The 19847-nt window shown below is 38.2% G+C and overlaps 1 protein-coding gene across 2 annotated transcripts in view; it reads left to right on the top strand.

The window, feature by feature from the left end:
* Positions 1-19847, top strand: part of DCC (DCC netrin 1 receptor) — a 1296534-nt gene that overhangs the window by 604632 nt on the left and 672055 nt on the right. For both annotated transcript variants that reach the window (XM_059881088.1, XM_059881089.1), the window contains exons 4-5: positions 2895-3045; positions 4631-4767. In XM_059881088.1, coding sequence (XP_059737071.1) covers positions 2895-3045; positions 4631-4767 — 288 coding nt within the window. The remainder of the gene's footprint in view (positions 1-2894; positions 3046-4630; positions 4768-19847) is intronic.

Below are 19847 nucleotides of genomic sequence, written 5' to 3' on the forward strand. Positions count from 1 at the left end.
ATATGTATACATACAGCTGGATCAATTCACACAGCAGGAACAGACATAACCTTGTAAAACAATGATACCTCAGTAAAAAAAGACACCATTTCAGTTGCCTGCTGGTAGCCATGAATAATGTCCTATAGACAGAGCAACAGGAGGGTGGGTGGTAAAGGAGTATGCTCCTCACTTGTCCAAAATCTCAGCCCTAGCGACAAACACATTCTTTGCAAAGTTGTTAGGAATAAACAGAAGGGTTAGAAACAGCTAAACTTATTGTTATAACAACAAACAAACCAATTTTAGTGTAACTTTGGTCTTGAAGACAACAGATATTTCTCAGTATCTTCTATGGTACTTGTTTAACAAAGTTCTAATGAGAAAAGGAAAGATATAAGCATCTGAATGCAGAGTTCCAAAGAATAGCAAGAAGAGATAAGAAAGCCTTCCTCAGTGATCAATGCAAAGACATAGAGGAAAACAACAGAATGGGAAAGACCATAGATCTCTTCAAGAAAATTAGAGATACCAAGGGAACATTTCATGCAAAGATGGGCTCGATAAAGGACAGAAATGGTATGGACCCAACAGAAGCAGAAGATATTAAGAAGAGGTGGCAAGAATACACAGAACTGTACAAAAAAGATCTTCATGACCCAGATAATCACGATGGTGTGATCACTGACCTAGAGCCAGACATCCTGGAATGTGAAGTCAAGTGGGCCTTAGAAAGCATCACTACGAACAAAGCTAGTGGAGGTGATGGAATTCCAGTTGAGCTATTCCAAATCCTGAAAGATGATGCTGTGAAAGTGCTGCACACAATATGCCAGCAAATTTGGAAAACTCAGCAGCGGCCACAGGACTGGAAAAGGTCAGTTTTCATTCCAATCCCAAAGAAAGGCAATGCCAAGGAATGCTCAAACTACTGCACAATTGCACTCATCTCACACGCTAGTAAAGTCATGCTGAAAATTCTCCAAGCCAGGCTTCAGCAGTACGTGAACCGTGAACTCCCAGATGTTCAAGCTGGTTTTAGAAAAGGCAGAGGAACCAGAGATCAAATTGCCAACATCTGTTGGATCATGGAAAAAGGAAGAGAGTTCCAGAAAAGCATCTATTTCTGCTTTATTGACTATGCCAAAGCCTTTGACTGCATGGATCACATTAAACTGTGGAAAATTCTGAAAGAGATGGGAATACCAGACCACCTGACCTGCCTCTTGAGAAACCTATGTTCAGATCAGGAAGCAACAGTTAAAATTGGACATGGAACAACAGACTGGTTCCAAATAGGAAAAGAAGTTTGTCAAGGCTGTATATTGTCACCCTACTTATTTAACTTATATGCAGAGTACATCATGAGAAACGCTGGACTGGAAGAAGCACAAGCTGGAATCAAGATTGCTGGGAGAAATATCAATCACCTCAGATATGCAGATGACACCACCCTTATGGCAGAAAGTGAAGAGGAACTCAAAAGCCTCTTGATGAAGGTGAAAGAGGAGAGTGAAAAAGTTGGCTTAAAGCTCTACATTCAGAAAACGAAGATCATGGCATCCGGTCCCATCACTTCATGGGAAATAGATGGGGAAACAGTGGAAACAGTGTCAGACTTTTTTGGGGGGGCTCTAAAATCACCGAAGATGGTGTTTGCAGCCATGAAATGAAAAGACGCTTACTCCTTGGAAGGAAAGTGATGACCAACCTAGATAGCATATTGAAAAGCAGAGACATTACTTTGCCAACAAAGATCCATCTAGTCAAGGCTATGGTTTTTCCAGTGGTCATGTATGGATGTGAGAGTTGGACTGTGAAAAAAGCTGAACGCTGAAGAATTGATGCTTTTGAACTGTGGTGTTGGAGAAGACTCTTGAGAGTCCCTTGGACTGCAAGGAGATCCAACCAGTCCATTCTGAAGGAGATCAGCCCTGGGTGTTCTTTGGAAGGAATGATGCTAAAGCTGAAACTCCAGTACTTTGGCCACCTTATTCGAAGAGTTGACTCATGGGAAAAAACTCGACTCATTGGAAAAGACTCTGATGCTGGGAAGGATTGGGGGCAAGAGGAGAAGGGGACGATAGAGGATGAGATGGCTGGATGGCATCATCGACTCGATGGACGTGAGTTTGAGTGAACTCTGGGAGTTGGTGATGGACAGGGAGGCCTGGCGTGCTGCGATTCATGGTGTCACAAAGAGTCAGACACGACTGAGCAACTGAACTGAACTGAATGTATTATTTTTAATCTTATATCCCAAGCCACAGAAGCAATAAACAAAGCAGATCGAAGTGGAATAGATATTTTTTTTGTTGTTATTAAGTCACTAAGTTGTATCTGACTCTTTTGCAACCCTATGTACTGTAACCCTCCAAGCTCCTTCTGTCCATGGAGTTTTCTAGGCAAGAATACTGGAATGGGTTGCCATTTCCTTCTTCAGCAGATCTTTCCAGCCCAGGGATCAAACCCATGTCTCCTGCATTGGCAGGTGGATTCTTTACCACTGAACTACCAGGGAAGCCTGGAATAGATATTCGTGGCAGGCAAATTGAAAACAGCAAAGAGCTTCGGGTGATGATGCTTAGGAAAGTTATTGATACTGTCATGTTCTTTAATGACAATCAGTCAACAGGACCTGTAGCCTGCATGAGTGACTTGTAGTCTCAAGCTTTTTCCCTTTGCCTTTACCATGGTGTTATCAGCAGCCAAGAATATTTTAATATCATAATCTTAGAAAATAGACATGGAAAAACACTTCTAGGAGTCTATTTTATAAGTTTCATTAGCATGTTTCCATTTTTCTTTCCTTCCTCTTCATCACAGAATTTTGTTAAAGAAAAAAAAATGGTTCCAGCTATATCATTTTTCTTTTCAATATCATAACAGATGTGATCTTGTGTTTTCTTCCATAGATCCGGGACTGCACAGGCAGCTGTATTTTCTGCAAAGGCCATCAAATGTAGTAGCCATTGAAGGAAAGGATGCTATCTTGGAGTGCTGTGTTTCTGGCTATCCTCCCCCAAGTTTTACTTGGCTACGAGGAGAGGAAGTCATCCAACTCAGGTATGATAAATGCAGGACTTTCATGAAGTATGTGCTCCTGTTTCACTTTCTCTAATTTGATATAAGTATCTATTAACACTAGGGGTTCAGATGATAATTGAATAGTCTTTTCACATTCTTGGCATTAAAACATGAAAGACATTTTTTATTGTTTAGTTGCTAAGTCACATTCTACTCTTTGTGACCCCATGGACTGTAGCCTGCCAGGCTCTTCTGTCCATGGGATTTTCCAGCAAGAATACTGGAGTTGCCAACTCATCCTCCAGAGGATCTTCCCAATCCAGGGATTGAACCCTACCTTTCCCACATTGACAGGCGGATTCTTCACTACTGTACCACCACCTGGGTAGAGTGAAAATCCATGAGATCAATTATAAAAGGAAATTTAGAAAGCCAGGGTTGCCCTTGAGATAGTCCTACCCACAGAGCCTTCAGAGAAGGTACTTTGGAGGATCTGAATCTAAGGAGGTAGTATAGAGAGTCCCAGCTATAACAGATATTCAAGATAAAACAGAACTTGGCTGGATTCAAGTTACCAGATGTTAGTATTATGGCTTAGTTAGAAAGAAAACTCTTAATAGAATGAAACACAGTTGGAAGCATTTTGATCAAAATGGATTGGTTTTCATTTTAGAAATTAGTTTTATTGATTTTGAGATTTGATGTGGTACTTTTAAACACATGTTTTATAGCAAAATGGGTTCATAGGCAGTAAGTTCATCTGTAAGTTTCGTCTGCCTGGAGTATTTTTTTATATAACAACACTGCATTCTATGGTATCTATCACAACACTTCTGAGAATATGAATGCATGCAGTAAATCTGGTTGCAGCTTCCGCATGTGAAGAGGTGTTCTCCAAATATGACCAGGCATGCACAGTGCAGTATGACATGTAACTTTGTACAAATAGGGCATGGACGCCCACTGGGAGGAATCACTTCTCTGGACCTTCAGTTCTCAAACCCAAAAATGAGAGAATCAAGCCACATTATGTCTTGTTTCTTTTCAGGACTAACATTAATTTTAAGTTTGAGTGAGTAAGTGAAAGTTGCTCAGTCGTGTCTGACTCTTTGCGACCCCATGGACTATACAGTCCATGGAATTCTCCAGGCCAGAATACTGGAGTGGGTAACCTTTTCTTTCTCCAGGGATCTTCCCAACCCAGGGATCGAACCCAGGTCTCCCACATTGCAGGCGGATTCTTTACCAACTGAGCCACAGGGAAGCCCAAGAATACTGGAGTGGGTAGCCTATCCCTTCTCCTGCGGATCTTCCCGACCGAGGAATTGAACCAGGATCTCCTGCATTGGAGGCGGATTCTTTACCAACTCAGCTATGAAGGAAGCCCCAATTTCGAGTTTAATCTGCTTCATTTCTTTGATTACAGTCTTCCAATGGGAGTGGAAGAAAAATTCCTTGAAGGAATTTTTGATCAATAGATGCACTATTATCAAACTCCCAGGAAACAGAGCCCTGGATTTTATAATTTCAGCTTTTATGGAGTTCATTTAAACCTTTAGATACCTTGTCTTATATAAACATAAATTAATCTACTCTCTAATGTCATATGCCTTCTGTCTTACAGGTCCAAAAAGTATTCTTTATTGGGTGGAAGTAACTTGCTTATCTCCAATGTGACAGACGATGACAGTGGAACTTACACCTGTGTTGTCACATATAAAAATGAGAATATTAGTGCTTCTGCAGAGCTCACAGTCTTGGGTAAGTGAATGACTTGAAATGAGTTTACCTTGTACCCTTCAAAATCTATCACCATGATGCTATGAATGCTTATCATTCAAATGCTTCCTATGTTTATTACTGTGAAATTGCAAAGTCCCAATACTCCACATGTGTCCTTGCTCTATGTTGATTAGTTACACAGGGGTTGAATGCAGTTTTTGAATTCTTGCTCATTGATTAAAATCCAGATATGTCACTATTTAGTCTAACTATTCCAGTTATATAACTAAAACCTATCAAAAATTATTATCAAGCAAAAGTGGTAAATATCAAATGAGAGGTTCCAAAATATCTGGGAGAAATAAATAAGAGAAACGGTAGAAAAAAGTAGGTACTTGAGCAGAAAAGTTAAATGTCATTTGAGATGACAAGGTTTCTGACATTAAATCAGATGTATTAGTAAAGTTGTTTAGCTAAGATGGAAATAGTGTAAATGTTAGATTGAAAATGAACCATTAAAATCAAATACTTCTAAAGAAAGCTTGCATAGCAAGAATCTAAATAAATGTCAGAGGCACGGATAAATTCATTAAATTGAGATAGGCAAAGTCATTGTGTCTCCTTGCAAATAAATAATTCTTATATGTGGTAGCTACTGAGTCAAACAAAATGTTGTGTTATCTACCCGGTTTCTTTTAACCAGCTTAATTTGAATCATGCAGTTTAGAGAAAGTGCTTTAATATTTCAATTTCAATTGCTTTCTCCTTTAGCAACAAGAAAAACTTGTTTATCAGTCTTTGAATTTTTTTCCTCTGAAATCTTTTTACCATTTAAAGAGTCTAGAAAAAATCATAGGCTTTCTAAAAATTATTCAGTAGAAATGAAAAGGTACAGTCTACTGATTATATCTGCTAACCTATAGTGTAATATTACTAGGCTATACATTGTGCTTTAAAGTTTGCATTTGGCTTTAAAGTTTGTTCAGAAAATGCTTTCATCTGTACACAGTGTAATAATGTATACGATGGGTGAGGGAATGTTTTCTTTGTTCTTTGATCAAACCGTAACCATTCGACTAAGAATAAGCAAAGGACTCTAATTATTTGGTCTTAGAGATAGCATTATTCTAAGTAAAATATCAGCTAACTTCAAAATGGCAACAATTTAATTTACTCTTATTTTATATGGAAGTTTTTTTGTGAAACAACTTTTGCATTTGTAACATCAAAGTACTGGTATTACAGATTGGTTACCATAGAAATTATCTTGTATTTTACTGATTATAAGAGAAATGTGGTTATAGAATGAGCTAGAATTTGTGGTGACCTGAGCTAAACCTCTAAGTGCAAATACATGAAGTCTAATTAATCAAATTAATTCATTACTTAGACATGCAATGCTTCATTGATATTTAAATCAAACATCTATAAATACTGACTTCTGAAGATAAGCTTGCCAAGAAACACATGTATGAACACATAGATGTATGCACACATTTTGACTTTTGTGTCATCTTCCTCTGGGCATTCCTGTGCATGTATGTATGTTCTCTAGTCCTTGATTATTGAGCATTATTTTGTTTTGAAGTTTTATTTTTTCAAAAAGCAAGCACTAAGCTGACTTACCATTTTTATCAAGTTTTGTCACGTATTTGTTTATATCCTGAGGAAAAGTGTCAAAGAAAATTTATATTCTCACCAGCAGTACCAGAGTTTACCCCTCACGAGAGAGCATTCTCTAACAATTTACCAAATTGTCTCTTAATTCTAACTTGCGTTTTTATTAAATCCTTATTGTTTGTCTAATTTTCATGGACATTTTCATTTTATATTTTATGACTTGCTATCCATGTTTTTTGGTCTTTATACATTTACTGAAATAGTCATGTTTGTTGATTTGCAGGAACTCTTTATATAGAAGAATAGCAATGATTTGTATGCTCTGAGTATGTGTATATCTGCTGTTGTTCTGATTTGGTTAAATTTTATATAAGATACCAAGTCTTTCTCTTTATGGTTGCCTTTAGACTTTATTCTGAATGTATTCTGTTTCTAAAAATCTATTATCAATTGCAGGTTGAATATGTAAATTAGATGCATTATTAAATTTTAAATATAGATAGAGCTGTGTTTTTGTCTTGAGTTTCTTTCCTTTTCCCTCTATCCCCCGCTTCCTTCTTTTACTTCCTTCCCGAATCCCCTTGGTAACTGGCTATACATTTTAAGGATTTCCCATAGATTTAATATGATTTTGAACTGTTGTAGAAGGCATGGTGTAATGTGTGATGTGGTTGTTGATAACATTGTTTTATCTGTTCTATTCGGGCTTTAAAATACGTGTTGATACAGTAAAATATTCGATATAGTTTTTGATTCTTCTGATAATGAGTTGGCCAAAAAATTCATTTGGGTTTTTCTGTAACATTTTATCATTCAAGATATATATATATATATTTATAATAAAGCTCATCCTGTAAGACTGAGTTCATATGGAAAATATAATTTGTTACTTTTTTAAGGAAAAAATAACTTCATTATCAGTGTTAACTCATGTTTGGTTTTCATGATTTTAAGGAATTTACGCATAATTTAAGTTATTCATCTAATGGGCTTCCCTGGTGGCTCAGAGGTTAAAGTGTCTGCCTGCAATGTGGGAGACCTAGGTTCGATCCCTGGGTTGGGAAAATCCCCTGGAGAAGGAAATGGCAACCCATTCCAGTATTCTTGCCTGGAGAATCCCATGGATGGAGGAGCCTGGTGGGCTACAGTCCATGCGGTTGCAAACAGTCGGACACGACTGAGCGACTTCACTTTCACTTTTCACTTTAAGTTATTAATCAGATAAAATCCCACAGGAAATCCAAGCATGTGCTTATACATTTTAATCAAGCATTTTTCTTTAAAAAGAAAAAAAAGATTCTTTTTAACAAGTGTATTCATTTTGGGCTGCGCTGGGTCTTTCCTTTTTCAGCTGGCTTTCTCGAGTTGCGGTGAGCGGGGACACTCTCTAGCTGTGGTGCCTGGGCTTCTCGTGGAGGCGGCTTCTCTCATTGGGGAGCTCGGGCTCTCGGACACTACGTGGCTCATGGGTGGGGCTCCCGGGCTCTGGAGCTCGGGGGAGAGCACGCTCAGTTGCTCCACAGCATGTGGAATCTTCCCCAATCAGGAATTGAACCCGTGTCTCCTGCATTAGCAGGAGCCACCAGGGAAACCCCAAACGTGTGTTTTAGCAGACTCTTGTTTTGCCTTTCAACTCAGTCTTTTCTTAGACTGCCTTTACATGTGAACACGCATGAAGTAACAGATTATTCAAGTAGGATTTAATTTTACGTACAAGATAAAGAAATATGCTGTGGTTTTTGTCAGGAGTTTCAGAATTAATGTTCATTAAATATAATTTAAAATATTTGCATCCTAAAGTGGAATTTGAAATTGCCATAATACATAAACCTATTGAAGAGATCTGTATTAGACAAGATTAAGGACAATCATGTTTGAAATAAATAAAATATAAATAAATTTATGGTTAATAATAACCATTTATGTAATGTTTCTGACCTATAAGAATAACCAGCAATACAGTATTGGTAGCCCTGTTTTGAGTACATGCACTGCGCTGGGTTTTGGAAAGGCTACACAAAGGTTTGAGGCCTGGCTTTGATGCAGTTGCTATATAGTTACAGATTCATGCATTCAGTTGTCTTCCTCACTTTCCCAGTAAGGTTTTTCCCTTGTTGCATGTGAACATTGAATCTGAAGCTATGAAGAACTGGTAGTCTCTGCCCTCATAAAAGAAAGAACCTCAAAAGCGATGGTGACAGGAGAAAGCTTGAGATTACAGTTACAGAGGAGGAGTCTTTGGATGCTATTGCCAGATTATATTTTGTTTAAATCATTAATGCCATGATTATTTTTAAACTCTAGCTTTTCTAAAAAAGGAACTAAAGAATGATATACTGTCAGTTCTTATCTTCAAAATGTCCAGACTTCCGGCTTAAGAACTATAATCATCATTTCTGAATATATGTTCATGCTTTTTCTGTATCTACCCAGTACCCTCAGGCACACTTCTCTACGTATATTAAGACAACCCTTAATAAACAGGAGGTTTGACACTGCCTTAGGTCTAAATTGATTCATTGTCTGAATCAATGCAGAAATGTATACTTGAAAAAGGTATTTGATCTTTAACCAATGAGGTGCTTGACCGTGGATAAACCCTGTGCCCTGTCTAACTTTCTAACAAAATATTTTATGTGATTTCCATGGGGCTCCTGGTTTTATCATACCACTGTTACAGACTGAAATGTTCCCCTCACATCTGTATGTTAACATCTTAATTCCCACTGTGAGTATATTTGGAGAGAGACCTTTACGTAAGTAATTAAGCTAAATGAGGTCATAAAGTCAGGGCCCTAATCCAAAAGAAACGATGTCTTCATTAGAAAAGAAAGAAGTGTCAGATCACTCTTTCAATGCACACACACAGAAGTAACCAAATGAAGACACAGAGAAGAGCCATCATCTGTAAGCCAAAGAGACAGGTCTCGCCAGAAACCGACCCTATCACCTGTAAGCCAAAGAGACAAGTCTCACCAGAAACCAACCCTGCTGGTACCTTGATCTTAGACTTCCAGCCTCCAGAACTGTGAAAACATTAAGTTTCCAGTTGTCTAAACCACCCAGTCTATGGTATTATGTAATGTCAGCACAACCAGACTAATATCTGTTAAAAGTGTCCTTGATCAGTTTTATAGAGATAGAAGCTACAGTGGTGAAGTATATTACCAACATTTGTTACACACTGTTAGAATGGGCAATCTTAAATTTCCATGAGTGTAAAAAAAAAAAAATCTACCTCTTACCTTACAATAGCAGTGAATGAAAGCCCGTTTCTTCATTTATACAATTGATTATATATAGTTCTAATATCAATATAAATTTAATGTCTGCATCTCTTATTTTTTTCATTATCATCATCTATTTAGTAATTTCTAAGTATAAGATATCACATTTATAGATCCTGTCATTTTAATTTATTTGTCTCAATTTTAATAGTAAATATATAATTAACTATGAAAACATATGCTTGTTTCCTAAGTCAATTCTTAGATAGGCTGTATAAATTCAAATTTCTTGTAGCATGTCAATTGTCACACACCCTATCAACTCACAGATGTGCCCAGTAATGGAAGGAAACATGATAATTAAAATTTCATATGACTCTATGTCCTTTTATTTTTTACATATGGGTTAATTTTACATTTTTTTTCTGAAACATAATGTGTCATTTGCTGCTACTTTCTGAGCATGTGTAATTGACCAAGCAGAAATTGACACATCCGTCTCTTTGGAGAATAAGTGGCACACTCACCTTCCATTAAGGTCTTCAGTCACTTCCTTTATAAACTCACTGGTGGGTTACCCATGTTGGGTTTTAGGCTTAGGTTCTCAGCCACGAATGGAAAGCAGTTATTGTAAGATATATTAAGATAATATTTATTCATTTATTGCAATGTGGTAACTCTTTGGTTGAATGAAGTTCTTCAAAATTTATTGCTTCTGCCTAAGTCGCAGTTCTTAAATTTCATGTCATTCCATAATTGGCCTTTATTAACAGTGACCTCCCTCACCTATATGCATTTAATGATCATAGTCATAAACACTGTGCCTTGGGTAAGTTTATATTGATTATGCTTCACAAGATAATTGCCAAATGGATCATATTGAAATTAGTTAAGATTTTTTTCATGGAGAGATATCCCAAAAGTAGAATACAAGTGCATAAAGTAGGGCAGAATTAAATTTAAAAAAATCATTTATTAGCTGCTTAATCCCATCACTGTGTTGATTTATTATAGCTACGTTCCTCCTTTGAGATCACCATTGTCATGAACCTATGCAGAAGTTCTATCCAAAATGATGATTAGAAAATTCTGTTGCATGTATAAGTGTGTCAGAATAGGAAAACTGGCAAATTCAGGCTGTTAGTAAAAAAAAAAAAAAAAAAAAATTGATATCACTCCTACAATCACATCTGGCTGTGGAACTCCTGGTTGGATGAGTGGTAGGGTTTATTTATTTATTATACAGATATTTATATGAAGGCCTACCATGGAGATCTGTACTCTCCTTCCCTCTTTCTTTAGAGAAAACAATTTGAACGGTGTTTTGCATTTATCCTTGAGATGATTATGATCTAATTTTGTTCTTTCTCAGACAGATAAGGAAGGATGTAGAGGCCCAGAGGGAAAGGCAAAGGCTATGTAGTAATTCAGAGCATTAAAAAGGCATCTAAGACTATGATTTTAATTAGCCCTAACCATCTCAGCAAGGTGAATTGACCATCTGTGGTTTAGAAGAAGAACTGCTGACAGTGGGGAAAAGCTGCCCGAAAGGGCATTCCATGCCAGCATTTTCCTCAACCATTAGAAGTGCACAGTACCCCAGAAGGAGCTTAACTCTGTGAAAGGACTGGGACTAAATTAGACAGGAGTGTTTTAATTAAAGTTAGCAAGAGTTAGGGCTTCCCTAGTGGTTCATTGGTAAAGAATCTGCCTGCAGTGCAGGAGACCTGGGTTTGATCCCTGGTTCAGGAAGATCCCCTGGAAGAGGGCATGGCAACACACTCAGGTATTTTTGCCTGGAGAATCCCACGGACAGAGGAGTGTGGCAGGCTGCAGTACATGGGGTCACATAGAGTCAGATACAACTGAAGTGACTAAGCAGCAGCAAGAGTTAGTATCAGCTGTGCTTGCTAGTTTTTAAAGACCAGTGAGGATCTTATATATATATATATATATATATATATATATATATTTCCTATATACTATCCGGAGAAGGAAATGGCAATCCATTCCAGTATTACCTGGAGAATCCCATGGACAGGTGAGCCTGGTGGGCTAAATTCCATGGGGTCACAAAGAGTCGGACACGACTAAGTGACTAACACACTATCTAATGTTTTTCTGATTTAATACTTAATATATATAGGTATATACTCATTTCAGTAATTTTACGTAGGTGTGGACTCATCTTTAGTAGAATCTGGTATGTTTCAGCAAGAAGCCTCCAGAGGATGCCTAGCATCCAGGCACCTGAAACTCACGCTGTGAGACCGAGGCTTCCCCCAGCACTTGGTGGCAGTGTAACTAAGGGCAAAAATTAACCAACTTGAAAACACAAGTCTTCAAATGGCGGATGATGATGTAGCATTTGGAGTTTCTATCTGCACGTTGATCTATTTATTCATTTGTTCAACAAATGTGTTTTTAAAATGCAATAATATCTTTCCTAATGCTTAAAGAAACATCCTTATTGAATATCATTCATTGTAATTCACATACTAGACAATTCTGTCTCTATGAAAGTGAACGTGTTAGTCACCCAGTCATGTCTGATTCTTTGTGACTCCATGGACTATGGCCTTCCAGGCTCCTTTGTCCATGGGGATTCTCCTCTGTCCATGGGATTCTCCAGGCAAGAAGACTGGAGTGGGTTGCCATTTCCTTCTCCAGGGGATCTTCCCGATGCAGGGATCGAACCCAGGTCTCCTGCATTGCAGGCAGACTCTTTACCGTCTGAGCCACCAGGAAATAGATTTCCCTATTCTGGAAGTATGAACAAAATGGTAGAAGACATTGTGTTTTGTGACTGATTTTTTAGACTTAGCATAATATTTTCAAGGCTCATCCTTGCCATATGCATCAGTACTCCATTTCTTCAGTGGTCAAATAGTATTCCACTTGTATAGATAGATTGCGTTTTATTTATCCACTCAGTTGATGTGCATTACAATTGTCTTCACCTTTTGCCTAGTATGAATAATTCTATGTAACACTTGTGTACAAGTTTTTGTGTAAACCTATGTTTTTGATTCTCTTAAGTATATGCCTAGAAGTGAAATTGCTAGTTGTGTGACAACTGTGTGTTTAATCATTTGAGTAAATACCAAGCTGTTTTCCAAAGCTACTGTATTATTTTACATTCTCCACAGCTGTGTGTGAGTCGTTCCATCTCGCTACATCCTCACCAACAATTGTTAATACCTGACATCTTTATTCTAGCCAACCTATTGTGTCCAGGAGGGTATCTCACTGTAGGTTTGGTTTGAATTCCCCTCATGACTAATAATGTTGAGTATTTTTGTGGGATTATTGGCCATTTGTGTATGTTTCTTGAAGAAAATTCTATTCAGATTCTTTGTCCATAATTTATATAATGTATATAATTGAATCACCGGGATCCACAGTACAGGTCTCTTCAGAATCTCTTAACAGGCTAGTGTTTGGGAAATGTTGTGTGCAGTTAGCCAAGATGATAGAGTTAAAAGCCACTTTTTTTCCTGTGTTTGGGGGATGAAAGAGTGTTTTAGGAGAAGAATATCCCATTATCAGCAGTAAAGCTACACCAATTTAGCTTACATGTAATTGCAGCTTACTATGTACATTTCTGTTGGAACTGCCTACCCAATTAAAAGGGGAATTTTACCATGGTTAGTGGGTGTAGCCATTTTTTTGTTCTTTCAGTTCAGACCCATTACACATTTTGTAGGAAGCAACATGATGCCTTTTTAATCACAGCCCAGTGTTTCCCTCCTGCTAAGAAAAAATACATGTGATATTTGTGAGCTTGTATCCACTGCTGCTTTAGAGGATCAGCAAAGAAAATAATTAGCCCCGGTGATTAAATTATATAATATAATTTTCCCTTGGTGTGTTCTTAGTGACATTCAAAAAATAGTGAATCCAACTACTGAATTCTTGGTCATAACACTTTATCACTGATTTCCAGTGTATGAAAACAAAAGACATTTCAAATGAGCCTGGAGATTGGCGGGGGCGGGGGCGGGGGGGGGTGGTGTGTGTTCCTTAAAGGATGGTTAGTCAGGGAGAGGTGGGGATTGCGTATGTAATATTATGTTTCTCTTTTAGAATGCTAATTTAGGTTGTAAAATAACCTTGGGGATTAAGATTCCACAGGGTCACTGTGTAGACTTATGCAGGAAGGTAGAGGGAGAGGAGGAGCGTTTTCCTTCTTTGATTTTTTTGAAACAAAAATAAATTCATAAGAAATAAATTCTGACCTCAGAAGAAGATATCAGTGAGTGAGTTTTCCTTTCCCCTCCTCTTGACTGCCTTCATGTAAAAGAGGAGCAAGTTTATTCACATCTCCACTGAAAACTGCATGGTTTTCTTCTTTGTGGCTTAATGCTTCGTGGGATATTTTATTTTTATCAGCATCTCTCCTAAAATCAGGAGCATTTGTATGAAGGTGAAGCTCATCTTTTATCCTAGCCACAGCGCCTTCGTCCACATCTTGCTCTTCCCTCTGTTTTTCCAGTGTGCTCCAGTTTATAATACTTGATGATGTTACTGGGTGAGCGACTGAGAGCACAGTGCTGGATCTGTGCGTGGTCTCTGCATTGGGCCAATGGCAACTCCTCTGCAGAGCTGCTGTGAAGATTGTATGTGTTTGTGCTAAACTGCTTTAGTTGTGTGTGACTGTCTGTGACCCTGTGGACAGTAGCCCGCCAGGCTCCTCTGTCCATAGGATTCTCCAGGCAAGAATACTGGAGTGGGTTGCCGTGCCCTCCTCCAGGGTATGAAGATTACGCTGAGTGAAATGATACATGTTCAGTGCAGCTTCAGGACAATGCCTAGAATGGAGCAGATATTTGATAAGTGGCATCATTATCATTATCTGGCCATTAACATGCATTCTGCTTGATTACACAAACTCAGAATGCAAGTCTCATTTAGATTTTATAAGTTGGATGGGTCTTGCCATCTCCTGACATTTCAGGGAAGCTCCAGGAGAAAGAAACTGTGTTAGAGGAGAATTCTAGAAGTGACTCTAAGAATGGTGGAACTTAGGGCACTGAAATTTATCTAACATAAGGAATCACTGAACCAAAGTTGTAGAACGGAGGGAAAATGAATGAGTTCTGCTGCCTTGAGTGGGCTCTAGAGTCTCATGGTTTGGACATGAACCAGGGTCTAGTACATGTGAAGCATTAAATAAATATTAGCTATTATGATTTTAAGAAATAATCTGAGCTAGAAGTATTATAGACTTTCTTACAGGAACTTAAGAAGTGTTCTACCATTATTTACTATTTACCAAAGACTGTGAAAAATGTCAGCATTGTAAATTATTAAATGAAAATCACCTAGAAAATAAATATTCACAATTAAGTTAGCTTTGGATAATAAGGAATATTTATCATTCACATATATTATACACATGAAAACTTTCAAAATAAGTAAATAGAGTTTGGTTTAATGAATATGTTCTCAGTGTTGTAATACATTAAATCCAGTCATAAGCTTTGGACACTCTTTTTCTTATATCCTACTTACATTAAATCTGTAATAGTTCAACCTCCAGAATGTATTTCAGATCTATGTGCTTTTCTCCATTTTGACTTTGCTCACTCTCAATAAATCCAACAACTCTCACCTGTTACCTGGAACAGACCTATAATATCCTGTCTTTCCATCAATGGGATACATTACTGTATCCCATTCTCACCCATTAATCAGAATACATTACGTCCCTCCTTAGAAATGGAAACTCTTAAGGCCCTTCAATTTTTTTTTTCTTTTTTCTTTACTAAACTAAAAACTCTGTACTACATCTTACTAACCGCTGTGGGATTTAGCTTGTGTTAAATTTTCTAACTTCATCACATCTTACCTTTCTTCCTAAGCCTCCCATCCTGGCTTCCTGTCTGTTCCTTGAACAAACCAATTTTCAGCCTCAAGCATTTGGAGGCAGCTTCCATTTCCCTTGTGGCTCAGCTGGTAAAGAATTTGCCTGCAATGCAGGAGACCTGGGTTTGATCCCTGGGTTGGGAAGATCCCCTGGAGAATGGAAAGGCCACCCACTCCAGTATTCTGGCCTGGAGAATTCCATGGAGCAGTCCATGGGGTCTCAGAGAGTCGGACACGACTGAGTGACTTTCACTTTCCGGTGTCTGGAGTTATCTTCCCTCAGCTCTTTGAGTGACTACTCCTTACCCAGATCATATCACAAATATCACCTTCTTATGGAGTTTATCCTCCTTGTCCACTCTGACTAAAGCAGCCTCTTTCAGTTACACTGTTCCACCATCCTGTTTTTTTTTTCCCCCTTTGTAGTACTTATTACAATCTGTTATTACTTTGTCCTCATTCTGTCTTCATAAGAGTAGAGTCCTTATCTATTTTTTCATTGTTATGTATCCCCAGAAACGAATCAATCAATCATTGTGTTGAATTAGTGATATTTTGCCATCGCCATCTGCATCGATGTTTTCATAACTCACATTTATCAGGCACACATTATTTGCCAGGCATTGTGCAAAGTGCTGTTTTCTCATGTAATAGATCCAAAATCTCTAAGGGAGGTAGTCTTCTTATTTCCATTTTTATCTCCACTTTAGAGATGAGGAAATTGAGACTCATCATCATTCCTCGTGTCGTCCCTGTCACCATCATCAACACCACCACCATCATTATTTTAGGAAGCAGAATTAGAATTGGTGCTGTCTTTCTCAGAAAGTGGTAAGAGAAAGGAATAGGGACCTTAGATGGAGAAAATCCATCAAGACAACCCAAATGAGTCATTCAGACAGGTGGATCATCAGGGCAGGCTTCTGGTAAATAAACACAAACCCCCGAAATCTTAGACGTATAATTCTCAAGGTTTGATCTCCAGGTCAGCAGCACCGGCATCACTTGTGAAAGTGAAAATGAAGTCACTCATCATGTCCGACTCTTTGCAACACCACAGACTGTAGCCCACTAGACTTCTCCATCCATGGGATTTTCCAGGCAAGAGTACTGGAGTAGATTGCCATTTCCTCCTCCAGGGGACCTTCCTGACCCAGGGATCAGGGATTGAGCCCAGGTCTCCTGCACTGTAGGCAGATGCTTTACCATCTGAGCCACCAGGAAAGTCCAAGGGATCACTTGTAAGCCTGTTAGAAACGCAAATTTGCTGCCCTTGCCTACTGAATCAGAAACCCTGGAGTTGGATGTAAGAAACTGCATCTCAGTAAGGCTTCCTAGCGGAGAAAGCAATGGCACCCCACTCCAGTACTCTTGCCTGGAAAATCCCATGGACGGAGGAGCCTGGTAGGCTGCAGTCCATGGGGTCTCTAGGAGTCAGACATGACTGAGCGACTTTACTTTCACTTTTCACTTTCATGCATTGGAGAAGGAAATGGCAACCCACTCCAGTATTCTTGCCTGGAGAATCCCAGGGACGGGGGAGCCTGTTGTGCTGCCATGTATGGGGTCGCACAGAGTTGGACACGACTGAAGCGACTTAGCAGCAGCAGCAAGGCTTCCTAGAGAATTCGTAACCACTTCTTTAAGAAAAAGAAGGTCTATCTGGGAGGTAGCAAAAGGAAAGTGAAATTAACAAGAGTAAGACAAGACATGCATTCAAAAACCAAAACCAACAGCCAAAAGTAAGGTTAACAGGCCATGTGCAAAGACACAGACCTGTTATCAAGGCTGGAGGATAAGGGAGGGAGGGGCTTGGATATAAGGAAGAACAGTCAAGGTAGAGAATGGGGTGGCAGGAGGTGGGGAGTCAAGTAGGCCTAGACACTATCCAAATGGTCTTAATCGCTCTCACCTGCAGCTCTTACTCAAGTTGTTAAAATTTCCCTCTGATACACAGGATTAGCAAGGGAGCATGAGATTGGACTAAGCCAAAAGTAGAATTAAAAAAAAAGCAAAGACAGAACAAGGCTCCCATGGCTCCCATTATATCTACTGGAAGGATGTGGGCCTCGGGATGAAGATGGGCCATGATGACTGCACTGAGACAGATGTGTAAGTTTGCAGATGACTCTGAAACTGTTCCAGGGAGATGGATGGATCTTGCAAGAACACTTTGTAATAGGCAAAATAACAGAGGATACATTTCAGCTGCCGCAAGTATAACACACTATGTCTGGGGAAATGTAATCCAAACTATGCTGGTAATATGAATTACTCTCCTGTATTACTTTTGTCCAGGGAGAAACTTGATATCTGAATCTATGTCAACTATTTCTTGAAGATAGTCCGGTGTGGAGTGGCAGCTCAAAAGATCGACCAAATGGCAGAGATAGCATTGAAAAAAATTGATTAAAAAAAACAGGATTATATAATTTTGTTAAATCTTTGAACAGAATGAATAATGTTTCTGAACTTGGAATAGAGATCATGGTTCTATTGAGTACATTCCATCAAGGCCATAAAACAGTTAGAGAAGCCTGAAAGCTTAACAGAACTGATCAAAGGAATAAAATAGTAAGACCAGATGAGAAATTATTAGTTCAGAAAAATGATGGCTGAAAAGGGACACAATCAAATTCATGTCCATGAAGGATATTAGTAAGTGGAGCTTGGTCATTCAACAAATTCAAGAATACGATACCTTGGAGAATGTTCTTGAAGCTTGAAGGTAACTTTAGGATGAAAAAGAAAAATCGTGTTAGATTTCTTTTCATACCTGGTGGTAAATTTATTGATGTTGTTCCCCACAAGGGAGTTCATAAATTAGAAAGATAATAAGTAATATAAATAACAATTTTATTTTAGAAAATAATATTAAAAATGGTTTCCTTAACATTTAAGGAAGACATTATTGGAGATACATTAATACTTATGCATTCTCATGAAAATCAGACTCTAGTAATTAATGGCTGATTCTGTATTATAGTTTTAAACTAGTCTTTAACATATATGTATATATACACGCACAAACACACACTCATATTCACACACACGCATATACATATATAAATTTGTATTTTCTCTCCTTTAAAATAAAATTTTATGAAAGAAACATGTACACATTAATTATAGACACATTTAAAAATGCAGAAGAGTATACAAATAGTAAATGGTAACACAAATAGTATGCAAATAATATACAAATAGCTTACTAGTATACTATTAATATTTTACTGTGCTATTTTCTGTACATGGTTAAAATTTGTACTTGATTCTAATTTTTAAATGTATTTACTGACTCTAGAATTTTGTCACTATGTAAAATGTTGATTTAATAAGCATTTTTATTCATAACATGAAAATACTAGTATTCCGTGAAACCACATTACCAGAATGTAAGGTTTTGACTGTACAGTTCAAAATGAGTTAGACTGTGAACTTCTTGTTTTATTTCTTAATCTGGTTTTAGTATTCAAGTTTATTATACTCATGAAATTAAGTAGTTTTCGAATTCTGCATTATTCCTATAAGCACATTTTGTGCCTGATGAACTATGGAATGAGGTTTGTGACATTGTACAGGAGACAGGGATCGAGACCATTCCCATGGAAAAGAAATGCAAAAAAGCAAAATGGCTGTCTGGGGAGGCCTTACAAATAGCTGTGAAAAGACGAGAAGTGAAAAGCAAAGGAGAAAAGGAAAGATATAAACATCTGAATGTAGAGTTCCAAAGAATAGGAAGAAGAGATAAGAAAGCCTTCTTCAGCAATCAATGCAAAGAAATGGGAAAGACTAGGGATCTCTTCAAGAAAATCAGAGATACCAAAGGAACATTTCATGGAAAGATGGGCTCGATAAAGGACAGAAATGGTATGGACCTAATAGAAGCAGAAGATATTAAGAAGAGATGGCAAGAATACACAGAAGAACTGTACAAAAAAGATCTTCACGACCCAGATAATCATGATGGTGTGATCACTGACCTAGAGCCAGACCTCCTGGAATGTGAAGTCAAGTGGGCCTTAGAAAGCAGCACTATGAACAAAGCTAGTGGAGGTGATGGAATTCCAGTGGAGCTATTCCAAATCCTGAAAGATGATGCTGTGAAAGTGCTGCACACAATATGCCAGCAAATTTGGAAAACTCAGCAGCGGCCACAGGACTGGAAAAGGTCAGTTTTCATTCCAATCCCAAAGAAAGGCAATGCCAAAGAATGCTCAAACTACCGCACAATTGTACTCATCTCACACGCTAGTAAAGTCATGCTGAAAATTCTCCAAGCCAGGCTTCAGCAGTACGTGAACCGTGAACTCCCAGATGTTCAAGCTGGTTTTAGAAAAGGCAGAAGAACCAGAGATCAAATTGCCAACATCTGCTGGATCATGGAAAAAGCAAGAGAGTTCC

This window comes from Bos taurus, chromosome 24 (genome assembly GCF_002263795.3).
Source record: "Bos taurus isolate L1 Dominette 01449 registration number 42190680 breed Hereford chromosome 24, ARS-UCD2.0, whole genome shotgun sequence".
Classification (NCBI taxonomy): domain Eukaryota; kingdom Metazoa; phylum Chordata; class Mammalia; order Artiodactyla; family Bovidae; genus Bos; species Bos taurus.